Consider the following 21,687-nt stretch of genomic DNA (forward strand, 5'->3'; position numbering starts at 1 on the left):
GTGGTCCAATGTATCCATTTTTTTTCCCCTACCACTAATTTTGGAATGAGTCAAGAGTTACCTAACTAGAAGGTCTCGAGCTTGAATATGGATCCAAACCGGAATGGTTAAGAAGCTACAACATCATTTTTCTAGCTTTCGAACAAGCAACAGAAAAATAGAGAGACGTGTCCCTTGTTTCTTGTTGTTTTTGTGTCTTTTGTTTTGTTTGATGATAATAATCACGCATTTGGGAAATTTGAAGTTAATAAAGAAGTAAATTGTCATTTTTCTTGATCTGGTGAGAGATTTAATCTAAAAGAAAGACAAAGATTTGAGGTGAAAGTGGCAAATTTGTGCTGGGGCCTTCACCTATTCTTTCCCTAGTTCTTCCTTGCGAGCACGGAAAGGAAAGAATATTGAGCATCGCTTTGAGTGATAGCCTTTTTTAGTAACCAAGAATCTCTTCGAAGCTCTTCAAATTTCTTTCTTTTTCTTTTCCTCCTCTTGCACCCGCCTTTAAGCATCCATTACCCTGAGAACAAAATCCACCAGCCAATCACTTGATTACAACCAAAGCAAACCCATTTTCATGCACCAATCAAACACGTACCATCGCTCTATAAATTGGTTATTCTAAACAAGAGTTGATCAAAAACATTCTGTGACCATTTTCTTACCTTCAAAACTCGTGTTGTGGCCAAAAAACAGAGCGTTACTACAAATGGCAACCTTGAAGAGGTCTGACTCTATAGCTGACAACATGCCAGAAGCCTTGAAACAAAGCAGGTACCACATGAAGAGATGTTTTGCCAAGTACATAGAAAAGGGAAGGAGAACAATGAAGCTTCAGCAATTACTTGATGAAATGGAGAATGTTATAGATGATCAGGTTGAAAGAACCAGGGTCCTGCAAGGTTTACTAGGTGACATTTGGTTTTCTATTCAGGTTTGTATTCTGGTCATTTCTTTTTTGGTAAAACGCAATTTCATCCTTTTAGTTTACATGGGTTTCATTTTTTATCCTTGGGGAACTTTTGAAATCAGTGTAATATAATTACTCCTATGATTTGCAGGAAGCAGTTGTTAATCCACCTTATGTAGCTTTATCCATTAGACCAAGCCCTGGATTCTGGGAATTTGTGAAGGTGAACTCTGCTGATCTTTCGGTTGAGGGCATCACTGCTACAGACTACTTGAAATTCAAGGAAATGATATATGATGAGAACTGGTACGCTATAGTCTATACACTTCTGTTTAGTCTTCAGTATTTGACCGAGTTTTTCTACTCAAAAACCTGTTGTCTTTGCAGGGCAAAGGATGCTAATGCATTGGAAGTCGATTTCGGAGCATTTGATTTCTCTGTGCCTCACTTGACCTTATCTTCTTCCATTGGAAATGGACTTGGTTTTGTTTCTAAGTTTGCAACTTCAAAGCTAAGCGGCTGCCTGGAGAGTGCTCAGCCTCTGGTGGATTACTTGCTATCTCTGAATCATGAAGGAGAAGTATGAACGAGACAACTTCATTTTCTATACAGAAGGTTTCAAGTCCTTGTATATATGATTTCTGATGCCTCTGAATTTGCAGAAACTAATGATAAATGAGACCCTTAGCCCTGTCAGAAAGCTTCGGATGGCACTGATAGTTGCTGAAGTTTACCTCTCAGGACTTCCGAAGGACACCCAATATCAGAATTTTGAGACAAGGTGAACATTTTTGTCATCAGACACTGATATTTCACATTATCAGACCCTGGAAATTGATGCTCTTTGTTTCGCAGCTTCAAATTGTGGGGCTTCGAGAAGGGATGGGGTAATACTGCAGAGAGAGTGAAGGAGACGATGAGATGTCTCTCAGAAGTTCTCCAAGCACCGGATCCATTGAACATGGAGAAATTTTTTAGCAGGCTGCCAACTGTATTCAATGTTGTAATTTTCTCTCCTCACGGTTACTTTGGTCAAGCAGATGTCCTCGGTTTGCCAGATACTGGTGGACAGGTATGAATTTCAATTCCCTGATGCAGTAAAAACAAGCCTACTGATACTTGCTATTCTCGATCACAAACCTGCGCTACTACTCTAAACAGGTGGTCTACATTCTAGACCAAGTTAAAGCCTTGGAAGATGAATTGCTGCTTAGGATTGAGCAACAAGGACTTAACATAAAACCTCAAATTGTTGTGGTAAGTTCATTAACCTCACAAGGAATGACTAAATAATCAGGGTTTCAGGAGTTTGTCTAATCATGTTCTTGCCTAAACAGGTCACGCGACTCATTCCTGAAGCTCGGGGAACAAAGTGCAACCAGGAATTGGAGTCGATTAATGGCACCAAGCATTCAAACATCCTTAGGGTGCCATTCAGCATAGAAAATAAGGTCCTCCGCCAGTGGGTTTCTCGTTTCGATGTCTATCCCTATCTCGAGAAGTTTACTCAGGCATGTTTTGAACTATCAGATAATTCATTCATCTTCTGGGGGTTCCTGTCATTATTGAATGTACTCGTCTGTTTTTATATCAGGATGTTATAACCAAGCTCCTAGACCTCATGCAAGGAAAGCCGGATCTCATCATCGGAAACTACACTGATGGGAATTTAGCAGCAACTCTCATGGCTAGTAAACTTGGGATAACTCAGGCAACTATTGCACATGCTTTGGAGAAGACGAAGTACGAAAATTCAGATGTCAAGTGGAAGGAATTAGACCCTAAGTATCACTTCTCATGCCAATTTATGGCTGATACAATTGCCATGAATGCAACCGATTTCATCATAGCAAGTACATATCAGGAGATTGCAGGAAGGTAAGAAAATTATCCACGCATCTCTGAATAATTCTCCATTAAACCATAAAAATGTATTAAGAACCATGTTATATTGTTTGCAGCAAAGATAGACCTGGGCAGTATGAGAGCCATGCTTCCTTCACACTGCCAGGGCTCTGCAGAGTCGTATCTGGCATCAACGTCTTTGATCCGAAGTTCAACATTGCTGCACCTGGGGCTGATCAATCTGTCTATTTCCCATACTCGGAGAAACAAAGTCGATTTACACAGTTTCATCCTGCCATTGAAGAATTGTTGTATAGCAAAGTGGTCAATGATGAACACATGTAAGTACTCAGAGATCATTTACTTAAGATCGTCATTAAGAATCACTAGAACTGCCCAGCATCTTATCTGAAATTATTTGAACAACAGTGGATATTTAGAGGACAAGAAGAAGCCTATTATCTTCTCGATGGCAAGGCTCGATACAGTGAAGAACCTTACTGGACTAACCGAGTGGTATGGGAAGAACAAGAGACTGAGAGGCTTAGTTAATCTTGTTATAGTTGGTGGATTCTTTGATCCAAACAAATCTAAAGACAGAGAAGAAATGGCTGAAATAACGAAGATGCATGGATTGATAAAGAAGTACCGACTCAACGGTCAGTTCCGATGGATAGCAGCTCAGACTGATAGAAATCGCAATGGAGAACTGTACCGTTGTATCGCTGATACAAAGGGAGCTTTCGTGCAGCCAGCTCTCTATGAAGCATTTGGACTCACAGTCATCGAGGCTATGAACTGCGGATTGCCCACCTTCGCAACCAACCAAGGAGGCCCAGCTGAAATAATCGTTGACGGGATCTCAGGATTCCATATTGATCCCCAAAATGGAGATGAGTCGAGCAACATTATCGCCGATTTCTTTGAGAAGTGCAAGGTGGATCCAGGATACTGGAATAAGTTTGCGGCAGAAGGGTTGAAACGGATAAACGAATGGTAAGTACACTTGCGACATACAACATCCTCAATTTTGTTCTTTCCCTTATGTTTACTAACCGAATCATTATTCGCTTTGTTTTGCAGCTATACATGGAAGATCTATGCAAAGAAATTGTTGAACATGGGTAACATGTATAGTTTCTGGAGGCAGCTCAACAAGGAGCAGAAACTAGCCAAGCAGAGATACATCCAGATGCTCTATAATCTTCAATTCAGGAGATTGGTACGCACTCTCTACTTTCTACTTACAGCTTTACAATCAACAATAACAGGACTCCTGAAAATTTTCACATGCCCCTCATGTAACACTTCTAGGCAATGAATGTGCTTATCCCAACTGAAGAAGCTCAAAAGCCAGCAAAGCAAGGAAGTTGATCCTCCAAAAGTACCAATTCTTTTCTGGACAATTTCTTTGATGCAATTTCTTTTTTCACTCTTCTAACATTACATGCAAGCTAACTTGCAGATTTTGAATCGTGCAGTACAAGACGAGCTCAGTCGTGATTGCAGAGGCACTACTACAAACCTGAATAGCAAATTTGTTTGGATCCCGCAGTAAAGGAACCCATACCATTTTCACCCTACATCCAGGTTGTTTGGAGCTTAAGCTGTAATCAGGAAGCATGGATCAGGACAGCAATCATCCTGTGCCACCTGACGTTACTTAATATGTTTATCCATAATGTTTTTTATCTACTACTTTCTGAATTCAACTTCAGTGTGTATGATCACTGAAAATAAAAAAATTGGCTGTGTACTGTAATAAACTGTCGAGAGTTTTAAATTTTATAATAATGAAGATTTTAAGTGTGAAATTTGGTAACTGATCTAGCACATAATAGCACTCAAAAATTCTCTTCGCACACTTCTATAATGTAAGCTCAGGAATAATACACCCTCTTGATGGACACAAATTATGAATCAAGGTACGCATCTTAATTCTCATATACGCATCTCAAGTTCTCCAGAGAAATGTTACATGGTGGAAAGCATAGTAAGTAAAAGCTACTGTTGTTAAAATAACCAGGATTCTAACTTGCATGAAATACAACTGTAATTTTCTTCACAACATGTTCAGTAAAGGATCATCCTCATCCTGAGGATTCTCTAGAGCCATCATGTGTTCCTTGAATGAAGCTGCAGCTTCTTCTCTCCTCTCAAGTTGCCCAAGTTTGTCAAATACATGGGCCATCAAATAGAAAGCTTCCGCAGCCAACTCATGATACTGTCCAAAAAAAGCAACACTAATTATAATAATGAAACCCTAAAGAAAGAGCCGGCGTTTTTGCCATGTTCTGGAAAATTTAGGTTAATAAACATGTGTGAAAATGTTAAATTTTACAAGTAGAAAAGGAAAAGGAAGTCTGCGCAGAAAAACACTCCAACAATATCCTGTGTTTAGATAAGTTGCAGAATAGGTGATATGTAATATTGCAAATACTGAAATAACATGGAACCAAAGTACTAATCTTTGATTGCCGAAGAAAAAAACATGTAATCTTTTTCAGAATTTGGACAAAAGAAACTCCTATATTTGACAACCAAATGCATGATATTCAAATACTTATATTCAGACATCCACAAACCTCCAACACTTGAAGCTCATCAGAAGCTTGCCTCAAAAGATCTAACACAACCTCAGAATCTTCAAAAACTGAGAAAATTCAACAAAAAAGAAAGTTATTTTGGAATTAAAAAAAAAAATGTTTAACCCAACAATGAGCCCCCCTTCCCCTAGGGAAAAAGAGATGGAGATGAGAGAGTGGAACCTGAATAGCTTGGATCAGATAAATAGCATTTTGCTTCAGTGATCTGAGCCCTCGCTTGGAGCTCCAACCCTCCATGACCAAGAATCATGGGTAGAGCCCCATGTATAAGGGTCAGAGCCCTCTTTGCATGATTTGATCCTAATGAGAGCCACAACTCAGCCAAGGTAAGAGTGGCTGATGCCTTGAGTAGATCCAAATTAAATGACTGGCAAAATGAGAGGCTTGCTAATGCATATGGAAGGCCTAAAACAGCATTGCCTGATTTCTGATGACACGTAAAAGAAGTTTTATATCATTTCTGCACTTCGACATGTAAATATTCCAAAGAGAATTCACTACACTACCACATGACGGATAGCCCCTATAAGGGCTAAATTCATCCATCCAGATTTATTTTGCAAACTAACCACATAATAGTGCTTTAACGGATACAATGAGTTTGCCTGCTCATCAAAAGTATACCTACAGACATACATTCAAATGATAACATATATCCAAATGCATCGATGTCAGGGGAAATAAAGAAAACACTGCAAGATTGACCAAGTTAGTGTCAAGAAATTCAATGGCCCTTCAGGGTAATCAGAGGTCACCATGTGCAAGTCCTCTGTCTAATATTTCCATTTCATCTTCGGGCAAGCTAATGGGTGTATTTTGCCCCCTTTCCCCTATTCATTTAGGAGAGGAATAGAAAACCAAGTTTAACAATAGCATCGTGCAAAAGTTTTCCAACATCTTGAAATAACAAGATAGGTCTCTTCAAAGGAAGCTAAATCTATCAACACTTATCAAATCTGTCATTGTACCTTGTGAATTTCTGCCAGCAAAAGAAGAACAGTGGCATTCTGAACCTGCATATTGAATTTGTAACACATGCAAAAGAGAGAATGTGCAACAGCGGCAGCCTGCAAAAGACTGACATATCAGAAAGGAAAGGAATATTACTGAACCTAAAGCCATGGAAAAACAATTAAACAGTTTGGGGAATGAATAGTGAGACATCCAGGAAGGGAAGATGCAGTACCGACTTGCAAAAAGGGAATAATCTTTTGGTTATTGCCTCGTGCTTGTTGTTTAGTTTACAGCCTCATTTTCTACTTTCTGTACCAGCTCTACCACCATAAAACTTCATTTGATTCAGCTTTTACAGGACCGTCCATTAATACAACACTTAACCCAGAAACCAATGGACTCCAGCATACACACATGGTTATGGTGGACTGATTATTGGGATTGATTTAGTTTTCTTGGCTCTAGCACTCTACAGGGTACAAATGAAAAAGATATCCAGGAGACTTCTAAATTTTGTTCAATTGGTGCTGTGATTAGCAGGCATTTCCATGTTCAGTTACGAGTTTAATCAGATACTGTTCTCATTTAGCTATTGGTTTCTGTATTGAAGCAGGAGTCTCCACTTCGCAAAGTTTATAAAATTTGGTTAGCTATCAATATTAATGCCACCATCACTCATTCCTATCATCACCAATACTATTACCATTGCCACCCCACAACCAATACCATCACCCCTGACCATCATCACCAACTCTAGCATCAATAACACTACCACCCTTCTTTGCCATCACAACTATCATATACGCATCAACACCATAACCTTCATGATTGTCACCATTGCTGTCACTTACCAACACCAATAGCTGACGAGGTACAAGAAGATCAACTTTCAAGATATTTGTAATTTATTAGTTCTGTAGTATTTTTGTAATTTAGGAAGTTTTCTTATAGTGATATTTGCAATAATTAAGAGTTGTTATTTTAAAATATTATATTTCCTATTTTAGTTGGTACTCTTCCAGGCTTTTGAGTGCCTACAAAAGTGCCTTTGTGCGTTATATATGAAAGCAGTGTATGGATGCGAGAGGCAGATTTGCCTCTTCTTTCTCAGTTCTTGTGGATTAAGAACCCTATTTCTTTGTGGATTCAGAAACTTTGAATAAAACTGGGACATTAGGCGGTCACTTTACCTAGACCTACCTTCCAAATGCTCTCTCCCCCTCTCCAGTAGTTGGCTTTTACAATAAAGCATGCAAATCTAATTCTCTGGGAAGCTGAGCACCCACAGAGTTTGCACGTGATTCTTATTAAGCTCTAATAATCATACAAACATACACGTGTGCATGTGTTCAACATTGAATTTGCAGTAAATTAGCAATTCATGAAATGTAGTAAATTATGCCATCCTGCTCCTTCCAGGAATTAGCTTCTAAAGAATCCATGCAGGGTAAAGAACACTATTACTCATTTCCATCAACATGAAACACTAACCCTCAATGTTATTTCATTAAAATTTAAGTAAATCAAGTAGAAGACATTTACATGTCAAAATATGTATACCTGGCTGAATTGATTTGCTGCAAGCAATGTGCGAGCATGGCGAAGGCTTGCTTCAGTCTTCAGATCTTTGTCCACACCACTGACAGATGATGCCAGAACTCCAAGTTCATCACATACTTGTTGTGCTAGCTTCAGATTTCCTCTGAATACCAAAGTAATTTTACCTTAGTTGAAGAGGAAGTTCTAATTCAAAACATTTTAATATACATCAAAGAGATGTATAATACTATAGTTAGTAGCCTCACCGATGCAAAGCACACTCATGGAGTAGCTGCAGTTTTAGTAGCAAAATTACAGATTTTGAGACAGTTAAGAACTTCTCTTCAGCTACTTTAAGAGCAGCAAAGGCCTCTGGTGGCAGAGAGAAGGAAAAACAGAATAAGTAAAACAATGAGTCAAGGAAGAATGGTAAACATACAATTTTGAGCACAAGCATACATGTTTTTGAATAGTTAACATATGAGTTTGAATGTGAACGTGTAAGAGCATGTAACAAAATGCTGAGTTATGGAGAAGAAAAAGACTTTCTACGCTGTATAACCTTTTTTTTTCTTTCAAAACTACAAGTTTATGCAAATTTACCAATACAAACAAAAATGAAATATGCCTATTTACACTCATTATTTCCTTTTTGAAGGAAGATTTTGCTACGCTGTCAGAGGGAGAACGTTTACAAAGAGACTGCAACTTGTCAGCTCTTTACAACCCCTTCTCCCAAGCCAGAAGCAAAAAGCAGCCTGATGGCAAAATACAAATTTGGGAATTTGATTCAATTGCCAAATATAAGATAATTTCAAAAACTTTCAACTGCTTCTGAATAGTGACAGGTTCATGTATTGAAATCTAAAAGTTTATAAAAGAACCCCATGGTGTTTCAGAAATGCATTACGAACATACTGTGAAGCTAATAGGAAGATGTTCAAGCATTCAATCTGACCTTTATATCCTCGAAATACTGCTAAATGCTGGATGAGCTTTGCATGTACTGAAGCTGCATCAGATGAACTTAAAACAACCAACACAATACAAGAATAAGAAAGGAATAGTGAATAGTGAATAATAGCAACACATGAACAAATCTTCTGATACTTCAGCTAAAGTTTACCTTGAAGCATCAACAAAGCAAGTGGCATAAACCAGCGAATTTATTCGAGCAAGAGGAGCACTTTAAAAAAGGAAAAAGAAACATGAGCAATCAAACAAGACACTTAGAAGCAATAAGAGAAAAAAATGCTTTTCACGATATAAAACATCCAATTAAGAGTCCAATAATTATCAAACAAACCAACAAAAGTAATACAAGCATGTAAGATTGCACTAAACAAGAACACAATGAAGCTGCCCTTATTAAGAGAGAGCTTTTGTTAAATCTTTGAAAGGAGTGCTCAAAAGAGCATAATGCAAGTGTGACTAGGAATGGAAATCTAGACTAGTAAATTTCATCTCTCAGTTTCTACTGTCACATTTTTTTAATGTCTAATTATAATCTTCTTTGAGTTACAAGGCAACAGAGCATCGAAAGATAAACTTAAAAAGCAGAAAAAATAAGTTATAAACAATATAGTTCCGCTTCTTGAGTCCTAGCTTCAAAGTCTAAATAAATTAAGAAAATAAATCCCGGAAAAAATAGAAAAAGAGAGAAGAAGATTTAAAAATGTCAACATCAACCAAAAGGGCAATCATATGAAAAACAGACTGAGGATTTTTCATTGGAAGCTTCACCTCCACCCAATCAAAAGTGGACTACTCTATGCTGCTCAAGACATCAGAAGAGCTATGCAGGTCAGGTAACAAATGGGTTGAATAAAATGTGAATGCTATGATAATGGAATGAAGAAGTCCCAAACTATCCAACATACGCACACATATGAAGACATGCATATACACATAACACTTATGCACAGACAAAGAAAGTACCCTTAATATCTGTATCATATCCAGATCCATAAATTAGAAAGAAAAGGCAGACAAGTTCATGCATCACACGTTTAAAGTTTTTTTCAAAGGAAATAAGCAGGCAAATTTTACCAAAAGGTAAAAGTCATGCACAAAAAGGTGACAAGTAATATTGAAGGGTCCTCATTAATTCACCTGCCATACATCTCCCAAGCAGTGGAGCGCATTATGTATGAAGAACCTAATAATTGCAAAACAGATTTGGGAACTGAGCTGAGTTGCGTAAAGAATCGGTGTGCATCACAATTGTTTCGATGTGCATTCTCTTGGGGCAACAATGGTGAATCCATTGACTTTGGAAGATTGTTGAGCCATGTTGTACTAAAAACACCATCAGTTGTCATTGTGGAGCTTTCAGAGCCAAATTCGCTAATCAAATGAGAACATAATCTTAATTCCTGCAACAAGGAAATAGGAAACGGAAAGGGTTTTCATAAAATACTAATTCTGCATGTTACAAGATTTAGAAAAACTGTAAATAGAATCACCAAAGGCACCAAATACCTTGCAAACATTGATTGGAAATGTTCTCAGCTTCATGGAAGCTTTGGGACCAAATGACAGCAGAGGTCTTTGCACATGCTGCAAATCAAAATATAACTGAAATAAGTAGCTTGTGACAGTATAAAGGTCAAAGAACTTTTTCACAAGTCTCCAACTGCTGAATCAACATTTAACTAAAATATGCTATGGATTCAAATAAACAAGGCTAATTGTACAAGACCCCCCTGAACTATTGGTCAAAGTACATCAGTCCCTGGAGTGAAAAGTTTGCACTGGTAGTCCCTGAACTAATCATTTGATTCAATTTAGTCTGTGTTAGTGAAAATTAGGTTTCCATCCAAATTATAATGGAATTGGCATGTGAAGGTCACATGACCTCATTAAAAAAATATCCTAATATATATTTTCATATTTCTTTTAATAAAATTGAAATAAAATTTGATAAAACCAGTAATAATTTGAATGAAAACCTAATTTTCACTAATAGCAGACTACATTGAATCAAACAATTACAGGGACTACTAGCATGGAATTTTTGGTCCAGGGACTAATGGTACTTTGACCAATAGTTCAAGGGTCTGGTACAATTTAGCCAATAAACAAAACCAGAACATATTCAAGTCTAAGTTCAAAATTTGAACCAAACCAGCATTTGGTAGCATTGTGTGGTAATATTTCAACAGAACAAGAACAAATTGGATTCTCAGAGACATTTATTTATCTCTGGCCAATTTCTATGTCTACTAACTCTACCAACATGTAATTTAATACTTAATAGCCCAACGAGAACTTCGTCACTCTTTCTGCATATTATTTGTGACTTCAAACTTTGGGAACAAACTAACAGTGTCCACGATATAGCCCTCCCCATGAATTGTTTCCACAGAACCAGAACAAATTGGATCCTCAAAGACATTATACTGCTTGGTTTTGGGAGCAGAATATTACCACAAAAAAATGCAAACATTCTTTTCACAATAAGACTAGCAGCTCATAGGTTTAAACACAACATTAAAACAACCTTTAAATCTCTAAAACAAGCCAAATGCATCAGCACTAGACTGACCCACTCTCCAGTATAAGTCCCAAGCACGTGTATTGCAAAAACAGTATTTAAAAGGAACTTCATATGTGCTTCTTTTCTGTGTTTTTTATGCTAGTTTGCATGTCTACTCACTACAAAAGCAAGCGAACAACAGCCACCTTGTTCACTGAAATATTTCTTATTTGCACAACATAGTAACAAACTACTGGAAACAACATAGGTTTGGTAATAAACGTTTGTGTAGAATTTGTGAGCCCACTTTCTCCTCTTACCGGGTTTTTAACTCACTGATAAAGGTAGGAAGACACAGGTAAAGAAACAGAAGATTCTAGAACTGACCCACTGTTTCATATTGAACAATAAACTACATATTTAACAAACAATAAACTATCACAAGAACACTGGCCTAAACACATTCGTAATATACTACAGTACTCTTCAAGAAAAGAAAATAATAGTAATAGGCTGCTAAGATGAAACTCTAGTGATTCCCAGTCTCACCAGTAAATCAAATTTGGCCAGAGCAAGATGATTAGAAGCAACCAATCGTTTCAACTTTAAACTTTCTGCTCTCTTCAGAGACTCCCTCAAGAGAACAAACAATTGTTGCCCAACAGACAATGAAGTGTCCATGCTGGTTATAGGTGAGAAAGAAGTTCCAAGTACTCCTGCTGAGCTTGAGCAACCAAATTCAGACAATACATTGCATATAGCTGCTAAAGTGTACGCAAGACAACTCTCACTACTTTGCTGCAACAATAATCAGCCATCATCATACAAACAATAATTAGAATTAAGAATAGATACAGCACTACAGTGTCCGGCAAAGCCTCTAAAATTGTGTTGCAACAAAAAGAACTATAACAACAAAAATTCATTCCACATCTCCTTAAATTTATGTGTTATGTTTAACCAAGAGACTAGGAGACAGCACTGAGATTAAGCCTATCGAGTTGGAAAACCATTTTGATATGATTTGTTATGTCCACAGTGCTTGTTTAAATACATGATTTGGAAGGCTGATTGTGGCTTTGTTTTTAAAATAGAAGGGAGTCATTTCTTGATTTTTTTTTCAAAAAGCAGTTTGGTAAAATACTCAAAACACTCACTATGCCCTATCTTAGAGATCCAGGAATATTAAGAAGGCTAAGGTAGTAGGGTTTGAAAATACACAGACCCAGGAGCAGGTTAATATCTTCTCAAGTTTCTATATTTTTCTATGCAAATTCGTGCAGAGGATGATAGGCAACCCTTGTTGTAATGCATTTTAAAATTCAGGTAAGCATTTTAAATTTTGGTAGCTTAAATAAATCATTCAATTCAAGCTCAAGCATCACCCCAACTAGATGCCTGTCCAAAGAACCACAAAAAAAAAAATATTCCTCAAAATGCAGAAATAGCTTTCACAAAAGTACATACATGTGCATGAATATAAGAATCATGATTTGAGAAGTGTGAAAAAACACTAAATAAGGAGATTACCTGTTGAGAAAAACGAACTGCTTCAGTTAAAACCTGAAAGTACAAGCAAAACAATTACTGAATGGAAACAATCACAAACATGAAAAGTAGAACATTTCACATGCCCCTAATTGGACTCAAATGAAGCAAACTCAAGTATCCCTGACCACCCAATAATTCCCTGAGATTTGGCAAGCTAGCATAATTGAAGCTTTAGCTCAAAATCAAGTTCTGAACCAAAAACTTTTGGTGAGCTTGCAGAGATCCAACTTGTTAAGTTTTCAGTCAGTAAGAATTAGGCAAAACTAGTACAATAATTACCAGTTTTTCTCAAGAGAGATTTTTCTCATGCTTACTTGCAAAGCTTGCTTAGGATGCCCAAAGTGTAAATGCATCATCCCCAAATATATCAGACCAATCTCATATCTTCCAGAGCTATTGGACCCAGAAGAAGATGGAGCTGAATCAAATCCCTCGGCCCCTGCACTTTGGTGACAACATTGGTAAAATAAGGCCACTTTCTTACCCAAAGTATAAAATAAGTTCATTTGAGATAGGAAAAAGATTACAGATGGTGTCAATTATATAACTAATTCAAAGATACCATCTATTCCAAGTGGTGATTGTCAAGGTGAAATGAAGTTTGATAAATTGCACTTGGCCTACACAAAATTGAATTTTCTTCAACATATTTTGGTTTTCATAAGCAACAGCAATGACCAATCAGTCCAGCCTAAAGAATAACCTTTGAGGAAAAGAAAAAAATAGAGAGAAATCTGATGAAATGTTGGTATTATTGTGTTACTAAAAAGAACAAGAAATCACGCATTGAAGGTATTGAAGGTGTTATTGTGTTACTAAAAAGAACAAGAAATCATGCATTGAAGGTATTGACTCCAACATTTTGTTTACCATTAGTCATTCAATTCCATTCAAATTAAGGCACATTGATTCTCTGCTCATGAGAACATGTTTAAGGAAAAACACCTGGAAAGGCCCACAACTCAATGCACCAAAAGGAAGAGAAGAAAGTGACCCCATCCAACAAAACTTGCCTAGCTAAAATAGAGATCCTTGAAAATCCTCAACATTACTCCGGTGGCTATCACCAAACAAATACAAACATAAAACATCTACAGAGAATTTAACAATGCTACCTCCTCCCAAAACCCGCCAAATGCAGTAAGAACAAAACCTTCACCCCATTTAGTGAAACCGAGTGTACACTTAAGTAATAGCACGTTCTACATATCCCTAGTTAATAGATAACTTTGCTTCTCCCATCTATCACAAGACATAACATGTATCAGTAGATCGGCCTTGTAAGGCCCCCAAACCTATCAAAAATCCATAATATTAACTCTCTAAGTATCATCATCCAAACGAAACTGAGATGGTGTATTGGCTGTCCAGGTACAATTGACTTGGTGTCCAAGTATGAGGGGACCCCTCTGGAGCCCACATCAAAGTATTAACTCTCAAAGAAAATCAAAACTATGGATTTGAAAAACCAATAGAAGATCCTGAGTTTTTCTGGAGAGACTCCATGAAATTGCTAGCTGCAAGAAGTTAATTCCCCCTAAAATAAGAAATTTAAATATTCAAGCATTAACATAGAGCAAGTTGCGGCAATAGATTAAATGGGAAAGATACAAAAGAAGAGATTCCTGTACCCACAACTTCTCCAGATGAGGATATGAGCATTTTGACTCTATATTTAACTAGTGTGAAAACATGAGGAGAAAAAAAGGGGGCTACTGATTAACAAATGGAACTTTTTGCAGACACCATGGTGCCGCTGGAATTTCCAAGTGGAGACCTCGATTAAAAACAGATAAATTATATAAGTTCCAATGAGCATTTAAATTCTGGCACTCCGGAGTTATATAGACAGCTGAATCTTTTTGTTACCTATAATCAAAGTAGCGATGAAGATTATCCAAAGCGGCAAAATAATCATCATGATACAGGCTGTTCAAATATCGTAAGAAGTGAACCTGGATCAAGCGCATCCATAAAAAATGATTACAAAACAAATGAATATACATATAATAGGCTCACCAATATAAATAAACATGCTAACTTACACGATGTAGCTCAGGTGCCAATTTTTTAATCTGCCTTAAAACAAGCTCAAAAGAATTTAAAGAGAAAGAACTGTCATGCCTGCAACCAGAAAAAAACGGGATATTAATTTATCAGTTTCAAACTAAACTGCAATTTAAACAGTGAAGAAACAGTATATTAATAGCAGTTGGTTGTGACACTTACTTTTCAATTGCATCTGCTTGCTCCATTAAGTAACCTTGTACCTGCCAGTTTGTTCTTAGGAATATCTCCCCATAGGGATCAACATCTCTCAATTCATTTCCTGGAGGATGTACGTATGCACTAGTTTCTCCACATTTGTCACCATGTTTGGAACTTGGATCTGCAACAACCTCTATATCTGCAAGTTTTGATTTATCATTCTCAAAATCTGATGGTAATATCTTCATCACATTAATAAACTGAGGAATACTCAGAAATTTGGACATAGTTTTAGATCCACAGTGTTTGCATGCAATATAAATTCACAAATCACTAAGTGAATTTTTGTGGAACACCACAAAAGTTAAGTAACAAAAAGATCTGTTGGGTTAAACTACCCATAACCAGATATTAAAGGAGGAGAAAAAACCATCATAATATTTCATGAAAAGTGCTCAATCTTCAAGTGTGCATGCCAGCACAAGTAGATAACAGATAATTATTATACCTTCAACCAATCCAGAAAGTGCTTTAGGCCCATGAAGGTGAAAAGGAACTCTTTCACTGGCCTGTTTCCTTGCTTCAATTTCTTCATTAACTTTTCCGAACATGAAATTCTCCAAGTCCATGTTCTCATATTCTGATAATGTCTCCAAATCATTACTGGACTCATCTAAAAGCCGTGTCTCATATGGCATGCAGCTTGACATGGCTTCTTTACAATAACTCCCAATATTTGTCAAAAGATGGCACAAACCCTGCATTACATTTTTTAATCATAAACACCTAGCCATGCAAACAATAAAAAGAAAGCATCAAATCATTCAATTTCACTTCTTATTCAAAATCAAGTTTCTGCCTTTCTGCCTTCTCGATTTCATTTAGAGGAAAACAATGATCATATCAAGCATGATGGAACACTAAACAAATGAACAGTTATGACCACGAGCAAGAATACAGCAATACCTCAAACGATAAGAGATTAAATGTGAGAATGCAACGACGGAGAAACAATCCCAGATTGCTATTTGGGTCCAAAATAACTTGATTATCTTCCATAACAACTGAATCCGATCCTCCAAGTATCCCTGACACCACAACACGAAAACTTCCAACTAATTTAACACAAACACATAAAACCCAACAAAAAGAATTAAGCAAAAGGGTATTAAAAAGGACCAGAAACTAACCTCTCATTTCAGTAAAGAAGCTAAATAAATCATCCGGCGCTGATAAAGATGATAACCTGCTTGTCAAATGATCTATCAACCAATGCCCCAATGACCCACTGATTTCCTTCAATTGATTCAACAACTCCTCTAGCTTTGGCTCCAATATATCATCATAAGACTGCAACATCAAATCCACACATTTTATCAAAAAATCAAAATTTTATTCTTTTGCACTTAAGGCCATGTTTGGCTCGCTTAAAAACTGAAAATACAAAATAATCCTTTATTTTCCTTTAAAAAACGAGAAATTAAAGTTTCTAAACAGAACCCGTTACTCAAAATCATCAAAAGATTCAAATTTTATAAAAAGAAATCCAAAATTAAAAAGCTTAATCACTTAAGGACATGTTTGGTTCTTTCCAGAATTTAAAATACAACAACAACAACAACAACAACAAACATTTTTCCTTCAAAAAACGAGAAATTAAAAATTCTAAATGGAATCCATTATTCATTACATCTCTAAATTCAAATCCAATACAATTAAAAAGCAATTGTTAATCAAAATTGGACTTCCAATAATAAGCGAACCAAACACTGCCTTAAGACTCTTTCTAAAAAAAAATGACTTTCGCAACAGTACTAACTTTTGTGAGGGCTAATAAGTAGAGCCCAAGACGGTTGTGTTGAGAGACGGAGGAGAAAGGGAACGGTGGTGTTGTTTGAGCAGGTAACGCGTAGGTTTGAAGAAGTAAACAAACTGAGACTTTGTGTGGTGTCAATGCAAACGCGTTTGTCATCGGAGGTGGCTGCGGTGGCGATGCCATTTTGGGTTTTCTTTCTCAGTGTTGAGAGATTTGGTGAAGTGACTGGTATACTGATGGAGATGGTTTTGGGGTTTTGGGATTTTTGGGGTTTCGAAAAGTACCGGCAAATAAATGTTTTAAAAAACTAAAAACAAGTTGGTTTTTTCTCTCAACAACATGAATATGATTTATTCTTTTAAAAAAATAAAATTACGGGTATGATTTCAATTTGAGGTTTTTTTTTGTATTAAATAACATTTGTTTTTTTTTTATTTTAGTTTACCTTTAAAAGTTTTTTGTACAAGTTTTTGTGCATTTAATTTATGTATATTTTTTTAATTTGGTAAAAATAAAATAAAATACGTATTATAATTCAATAAGAACATTTGCAATCCCTGATCAATAAATTGCAGGAGGACATCTATGGATGGACTCGTCTCAATGGCTTTGAATCTAAGTCTGTTTTTGGCTTTGTTTCTTCCAAACTATTCTCAAGTATGAACATTCTGTCGATCCAAAAAATCATCCAACCGTTGTTCTACTCATGCCACCAAACTTCAATCATCTCATTCCTGAATATATGTCTCTGTTTTTTTAGGCTGATTTATTTTTCTATTTTTATTTATTTTCTTACCAGTAAAAAACAAAGAGACAGATAAAATAACCTCAAAAAGGTAAAATTAAAAAACCATTAATCATCTTAATTGAAAAAAAGAAGAAGATAAATTAGGTGTCCTTTTGCTTTCTTTTTTGACCATCAAAATTAACTGATATTTTATTTTTATATTGAGGCTTGGTTTGATGTGAGAATAAAAAACCAAAAAAAAAAAATATGAAAGGAGCAACAAGCTTTGGTGGTAGAGGCAAGGATGATTCTTCTGCTGCTGTTTCTACCAAGAACAATAAACCCAAATGTATGAAAATCGATCTTTCTTTTCTTCTATTTTTGAAATCCAATATGTTCCAATTTATGATTTTTGTGGTTTTTTTATTGATTTGATTTGAATTATCACTACCCTTTATGTTAAATCTTGTTGGTAATTGGGAAAGTCTTGATCTTTTTAATTTTCTTGAAATGGGTTTTTGCTTGTTTTTGTAAAGGTGATTGCTTTTGTTGGGTTCTTATTGAATTATAGAGGTTGTGATTGTGTTTTTTATTGGAAATCTGTGGATTAGTTTATTTTTTGGTAAACAATAAATGGTTTTTATTAAAATGTTGGTTCTTTACGTGTATATTTACCTGCATTGCATTTTTATCCGGCGCATCTGATGCTTACACCTGTTGAAATGCTGCTGTTTCAATTTCCGTGTGGGTGCTGGATTTTGCAAAATCAAATCATGGCCTGTGATTCCGAGTGAAAATCTTTGGACTGATTATTGTTTGTTCTTGGTGGATGCAGATTCTAGATTCACACAGCAAGAGCTTTCTGCGTGTAAACCTATTTTAACTCCAGGATGGGTATGGCCTAGAATATTTTACTGTTGATTTCTGTTGTCTTCTGCTGCTTTAGTTTATTACTGTTCTTTGTTTTTTAACTACTCGTACCTTTATTCTTGATTGCTTTCAGGTCATTTCATCATTCATTGTTATTGGAGTTGTGTTTATCCCTATAGGCCTTGCTTCCTTGTTTGCATCAGAACATGTATGTCTAATTTAATCTTGTTTGATTTCGTTGCTAATTGCCTTGTTTATTAGATGGCACTAACATGAAGCTCTGTTTGTTCCCCATCTTGCAATATCTAGTTGGTGGAAATTGTGGAACGATATGACACAGATTGCATTCCTCCTGCTTATAGAAATAACAGCCTACATTACATACAAGCCAGCGAAACAAACAAGACGTGCACTAGGACCTTCAATGTTAGCCCAATTTCCTTACTTGATGTTCTTAAAGAAATTTGGATTCTCCCTTTTATTTCCATCTTCCTTCTTTCAATCCAAGCTGTGTTTTCATTTTTTTTCAAGATGCCTTAACTAAAGACCTTTTCAGGTTCCAAAGCATATGAAAAGTCCTGTTTTCATCTATTACGAGCTTGATAACTATTACCAAAACCATCGCCGGTAAGTAGAGGATATATATTTATAGTTGTGTGCCTTTTATGTTTCTTCATAGGGTAATAACTTTTCTTATTCATTAAGGGATTAGATTTATAAATGTCATTTTCCTCCATGCAAGTTGTTGTTCTCAGAAAATCTGATGTTACACCTGCTAAATACACTTATTTTGAGTTATTTTTTAGTATGAAAGCTTCTCTTCTAAGGTTGCTTTGACCTGTAAGACCTTCAAAAGTGGTACAGGCTTATGACACCTTGAAAAGAGGGACTTCATCATGATTATACTTATCCATCTAATCATGGCTATATGGTAAGCGTGTTGTTATTCTTGAGATCACCAAGGCGTTTAATTGAAGAACAACTACCTTCTGTGGTCTTCAATTTCTCCCATTCTTACATTCTGTGCTACTATGGAGGTTTGACTTATCAGAGGAATGGAAAAAAAATAGAGACAAAGCTGTTAAATATGTGGATTGTCACATCAGATGATGGAATTGAGAATTTGAAAGAGCAAAAGTGTTTCAATTCTTGCTCAACTTAGAAAACATAATAAAATACAAAAACGTAACTGATGTTGTCAGCTGTATGCTTTCTCCATATTTTCTTGTCTGTTCCTGAGCTTGCGCATGGAATTTACAAATTATTCATGCATTTCCTTTCCTAGCAAATTACACTTATGCTGTTTACGGGTTGTGAAATTTGAATTTAGCTCAGTTGATGATATGGTCTGCTAGTAATACAGAACTCTTTGGTGATATTTTTAGCTGCTTGATTGTTCATTCCCCATTCTCTATAAAATTAGATGGTTTTCACTCCTCAATTTGGTGAAACTTGCAATTATGCAAATCCTCATGGAAAATTTTCTTTGGACAAATCCCAGAACCCAGATAAACATTTGTCAGCATGGAAAGGGAAGTAGAAAAATCACTACTAAGGTCAAATTTGGAGTTGACAATTCAACTTTGGTTATGTAGGCTGCATTGCAAGTGATGTTGTACTTATAAATAATTTGTTTTACCATTCTAGCTATTTGCTCATTCTCATTTGAGAGTCTGGATTGATCTGTTGGTCTGCACCCATATTACCATTTCCATTTTTGTTAATATGCACAATATGTGAATTTGAATTAAAGTTTCACTTAGAGATTTTGAATCATTTTGGGTTTCCTTACTTTGCTATGATATGAACTTTTCCCTCATAAGTTACTGATAAATTTTCATCAATTGTGGAAACCTCGTTGTGGTTGAATGTGCTCTTCACCTATGTGATCAATGTACTGCTTAGGCTGTTACCACCTTGTGCTTGAGTTCTGATATCGTTTGACATGCTTCTGCTATTTGAAATGTGAAAAAATGGTTTACAGATATGTAAAAAGTCGAAGTGATACACAGTTGCGAGGCAAGGCCAGTGAAAGTGCTACAGATACCTGCGAACCAGAAGCAGTCACTTCAAATGGACAGCCAGTTGTTCCCTGTGGCCTTGTTGCTTGGAGTTTGTTCAATGACACCTACAGGTTTTCAGTCAAAAACGAGGTTTTAGATGTCAGCAAAAAGAACATCGCTTGGAAAAGTGACCAGGAGAATAAATTTGGTTCTGATGTTTATCCTAAAAATTTCCAGAGTGGAAGCTTGATTGGGGGTGGAAAACTCAATTCAAGCATACCTGTAAGTGTCTCCCTCTTCTTCCCTGCTTGTTTATGTTTTGTCATATAGTTTGTTTATCCATTAAATATACTTGATTTTCCTCCTTTTTTTTGTTCCGCAAGTAGTTCTTTGCCTTCTCCCCCTTCTAAATCTATCTAGTTGCTGGTTTTTCATGAAATAGTTGAGTGAACAAGTAGATCTAATTGTATGGATGCGCACTGCAGCACTGCCAACGTTCAGAAAACCATATGGAAAGATAGAAAGGGACATTCCTGCTAACACTACAATTACGGTTATCATTCAGAATAATTATAATACTTACAGTTTTGGAGGCAAAAAGAAGCTGGTTCTTTCAACCACGAGTTGTTTAGGTGGAAAAGATAATTTCTTGGGCAGTGCGTATCTCTTTGTTGGTGGCTTGTGCTTGTTCTTGGCAGTGTGCTTCATACTTGTTTATGTGTTAAGGCCAAGGTGAGAACGGTTCAAAAATCTTATTAATTGCTCGTTTTTCTCTGCTGACAAAAGTAAATCTTCCTATGATTTGATGGAAATATTCATATTTAACTTTTGAGATTATTTATATGCTTTGTGCAGGCCCATTGGCGATCCATCCTACTTATCTTGGAACAGGAATCCAGGAGGATATGTGAATTAGAACTCTAAACCATGTTCTGTCAATTTGCAAGTTTGTGATCCACCTTCTAGCCATGCTCCTGCGCAAGCTTCATTTCTATCACACCAAACCAACAGTTCCATATAGGAATCTAGGGCTTTGCATTCTGATAAATGCAATGACATACTGTCATTAACTTAATATATGATAGGCTGATTTTCGTCGTTTCATTTTGCCCTTTGTGGTTTTTTACAATGAGATGCGACGCTGGTCAGATAAATCCCTTCCTTATAAGCTTCCAAACCTTCTTCT

General features: G+C 36.3%; 3 protein-coding genes across 7 annotated transcripts; 2 read left to right on the forward strand and 1 right to left on the reverse strand.

Annotated features, from left to right (window-relative positions):
- Positions 1–564: 564 nt before the first annotated feature.
- LOC133698331 (sucrose synthase 6-like) lies at positions 565–4,571 on the forward strand. Of its 2 annotated transcripts, none has more exons than XM_062121217.1 (13): positions 565–928; positions 1,056–1,210; positions 1,292–1,484; positions 1,567–1,685; positions 1,760–1,976; positions 2,066–2,161; positions 2,242–2,415; positions 2,499–2,782; positions 2,866–3,090; positions 3,179–3,745; positions 3,833–3,971; positions 4,064–4,133; positions 4,215–4,571. In XM_062121217.1, exons 1-12 carry the CDS (start codon positions 704–706, stop codon positions 4,121–4,123), a joined length of 2,454 nt encoding a protein of 817 aa, XP_061977201.1. In that variant the 5' UTR covers positions 565–703; the 3' UTR covers positions 4,124–4,133; positions 4,215–4,571. The 2 variants fall into 2 exon arrangements, with proteins under 2 accessions (XP_061977201.1, XP_061977200.1); XM_062121216.1 differs by having other exon boundaries at positions 567–928; positions 4,231–4,571.
- A 91-nt stretch (positions 4,572–4,662) lies between these two features.
- LOC133698330 (anaphase-promoting complex subunit 5) lies at positions 4,663–17,247 on the reverse strand. Of its 3 annotated transcripts, XM_062121213.1 has the most exons (20): positions 16,905–17,245; positions 16,276–16,435; positions 16,052–16,173; positions 15,594–15,843; positions 15,107–15,284; positions 14,923–15,001; positions 14,747–14,832; positions 13,192–13,321; positions 12,857–12,889; positions 11,876–12,124; positions 10,330–10,407; positions 9,961–10,223; positions 8,975–9,034; positions 8,807–8,874; positions 8,115–8,220; positions 7,870–8,011; positions 6,324–6,422; positions 5,518–5,782; positions 5,335–5,402; positions 4,663–4,973 (listed from the first exon to the last, which is right to left on the reverse strand). In XM_062121213.1, exons 1-20 carry the CDS (start codon positions 17,082–17,084, stop codon positions 4,812–4,814), a joined length of 2,778 nt encoding a protein of 925 aa, XP_061977197.1. In that variant the 5' UTR covers positions 17,085–17,245; the 3' UTR covers positions 4,663–4,811. The 3 variants fall into 3 exon arrangements, with proteins under 3 accessions (XP_061977197.1, XP_061977198.1, XP_061977199.1); XM_062121214.1 differs by lacking the exon at positions 8,975–9,034; XM_062121215.1 differs by lacking the exons at positions 4,663–4,973; positions 5,335–5,402 and having other exon boundaries at positions 5,546–5,655; positions 16,905–17,247.
- LOC133698333 (putative ALA-interacting subunit 4) lies at positions 17,224–21,678 on the forward strand. Of its 2 annotated transcripts, XM_062121219.1 has the most exons (8): positions 17,224–17,977; positions 18,464–18,522; positions 18,632–18,706; positions 18,808–18,924; positions 19,055–19,125; positions 20,483–20,783; positions 20,944–21,233; positions 21,357–21,678. In XM_062121219.1, exons 1-8 carry the CDS (start codon positions 17,896–17,898, stop codon positions 21,415–21,417), a joined length of 1,056 nt encoding a protein of 351 aa, XP_061977203.1. In that variant the 5' UTR covers positions 17,224–17,895; the 3' UTR covers positions 21,418–21,678. The 2 variants fall into 2 exon arrangements, with proteins under 2 accessions (XP_061977203.1, XP_061977204.1); XM_062121220.1 differs by lacking the exon at positions 21,357–21,678 and having other exon boundaries at positions 20,987–21,157.
- The last annotated feature ends 9 nt before the right edge of the window (positions 21,679–21,687 follow it).

Source organism: Populus nigra, chromosome 7, assembly GCF_951802175.1.
Source record: "Populus nigra chromosome 7, ddPopNigr1.1, whole genome shotgun sequence".
NCBI classification, from domain to species: domain Eukaryota; kingdom Viridiplantae; phylum Streptophyta; class Magnoliopsida; order Malpighiales; family Salicaceae; genus Populus; species Populus nigra.

Coding starts and splice junctions, on each gene's coding strand:
- LOC133698331 (XM_062121217.1), top strand. CDS start 704: ATGGCAACCTTGAAGAGGTCTGACTCTATAGCTGACAACATGCCAGAA. Junction 1,485..1,566: donor CTCTGAATCATGAAGGAGAA/GTATGAACGAGA, acceptor CTGAATTTGCAG/AAACTAATGATAAATGAGAC. Junction 1,977..2,065: donor TGCCAGATACTGGTGGACAG/GTATGAATTTCA, acceptor TACTCTAAACAG/GTGGTCTACATTCTAGACCA.
- LOC133698330 (XM_062121213.1), bottom strand. CDS start 17,084: ATGGCATCGCCACCGCAGCCACCTCCGATGACAAACGCGTTTGCATTG. Junction 15,002..15,106: donor CAAGCAGATGCAATTGAAAA/GTAAGTGTCACA, acceptor TTCTGGTTGCAG/GCATGACAGTTCTTTCTCTT. Junction 10,224..10,329: donor TTCCAATCAATGTTTGCAAG/GTATTTGGTGCC, acceptor TCCTTGTTGCAG/GAATTAAGATTATGTTCTCA.
- LOC133698333 (XM_062121219.1), top strand. CDS start 17,896: ATGAAAGGAGCAACAAGCTTTGGTGGTAGAGGCAAGGATGATTCTTCT. Junction 18,925..19,054: donor CGTGCACTAGGACCTTCAAT/GTTAGCCCAATT, acceptor AGACCTTTTCAG/GTTCCAAAGCATATGAAAAG. Junction 20,784..20,943: donor AACTCAATTCAAGCATACCT/GTAAGTGTCTCC, acceptor TTCATGAAATAG/TTGAGTGAACAAGTAGATCT.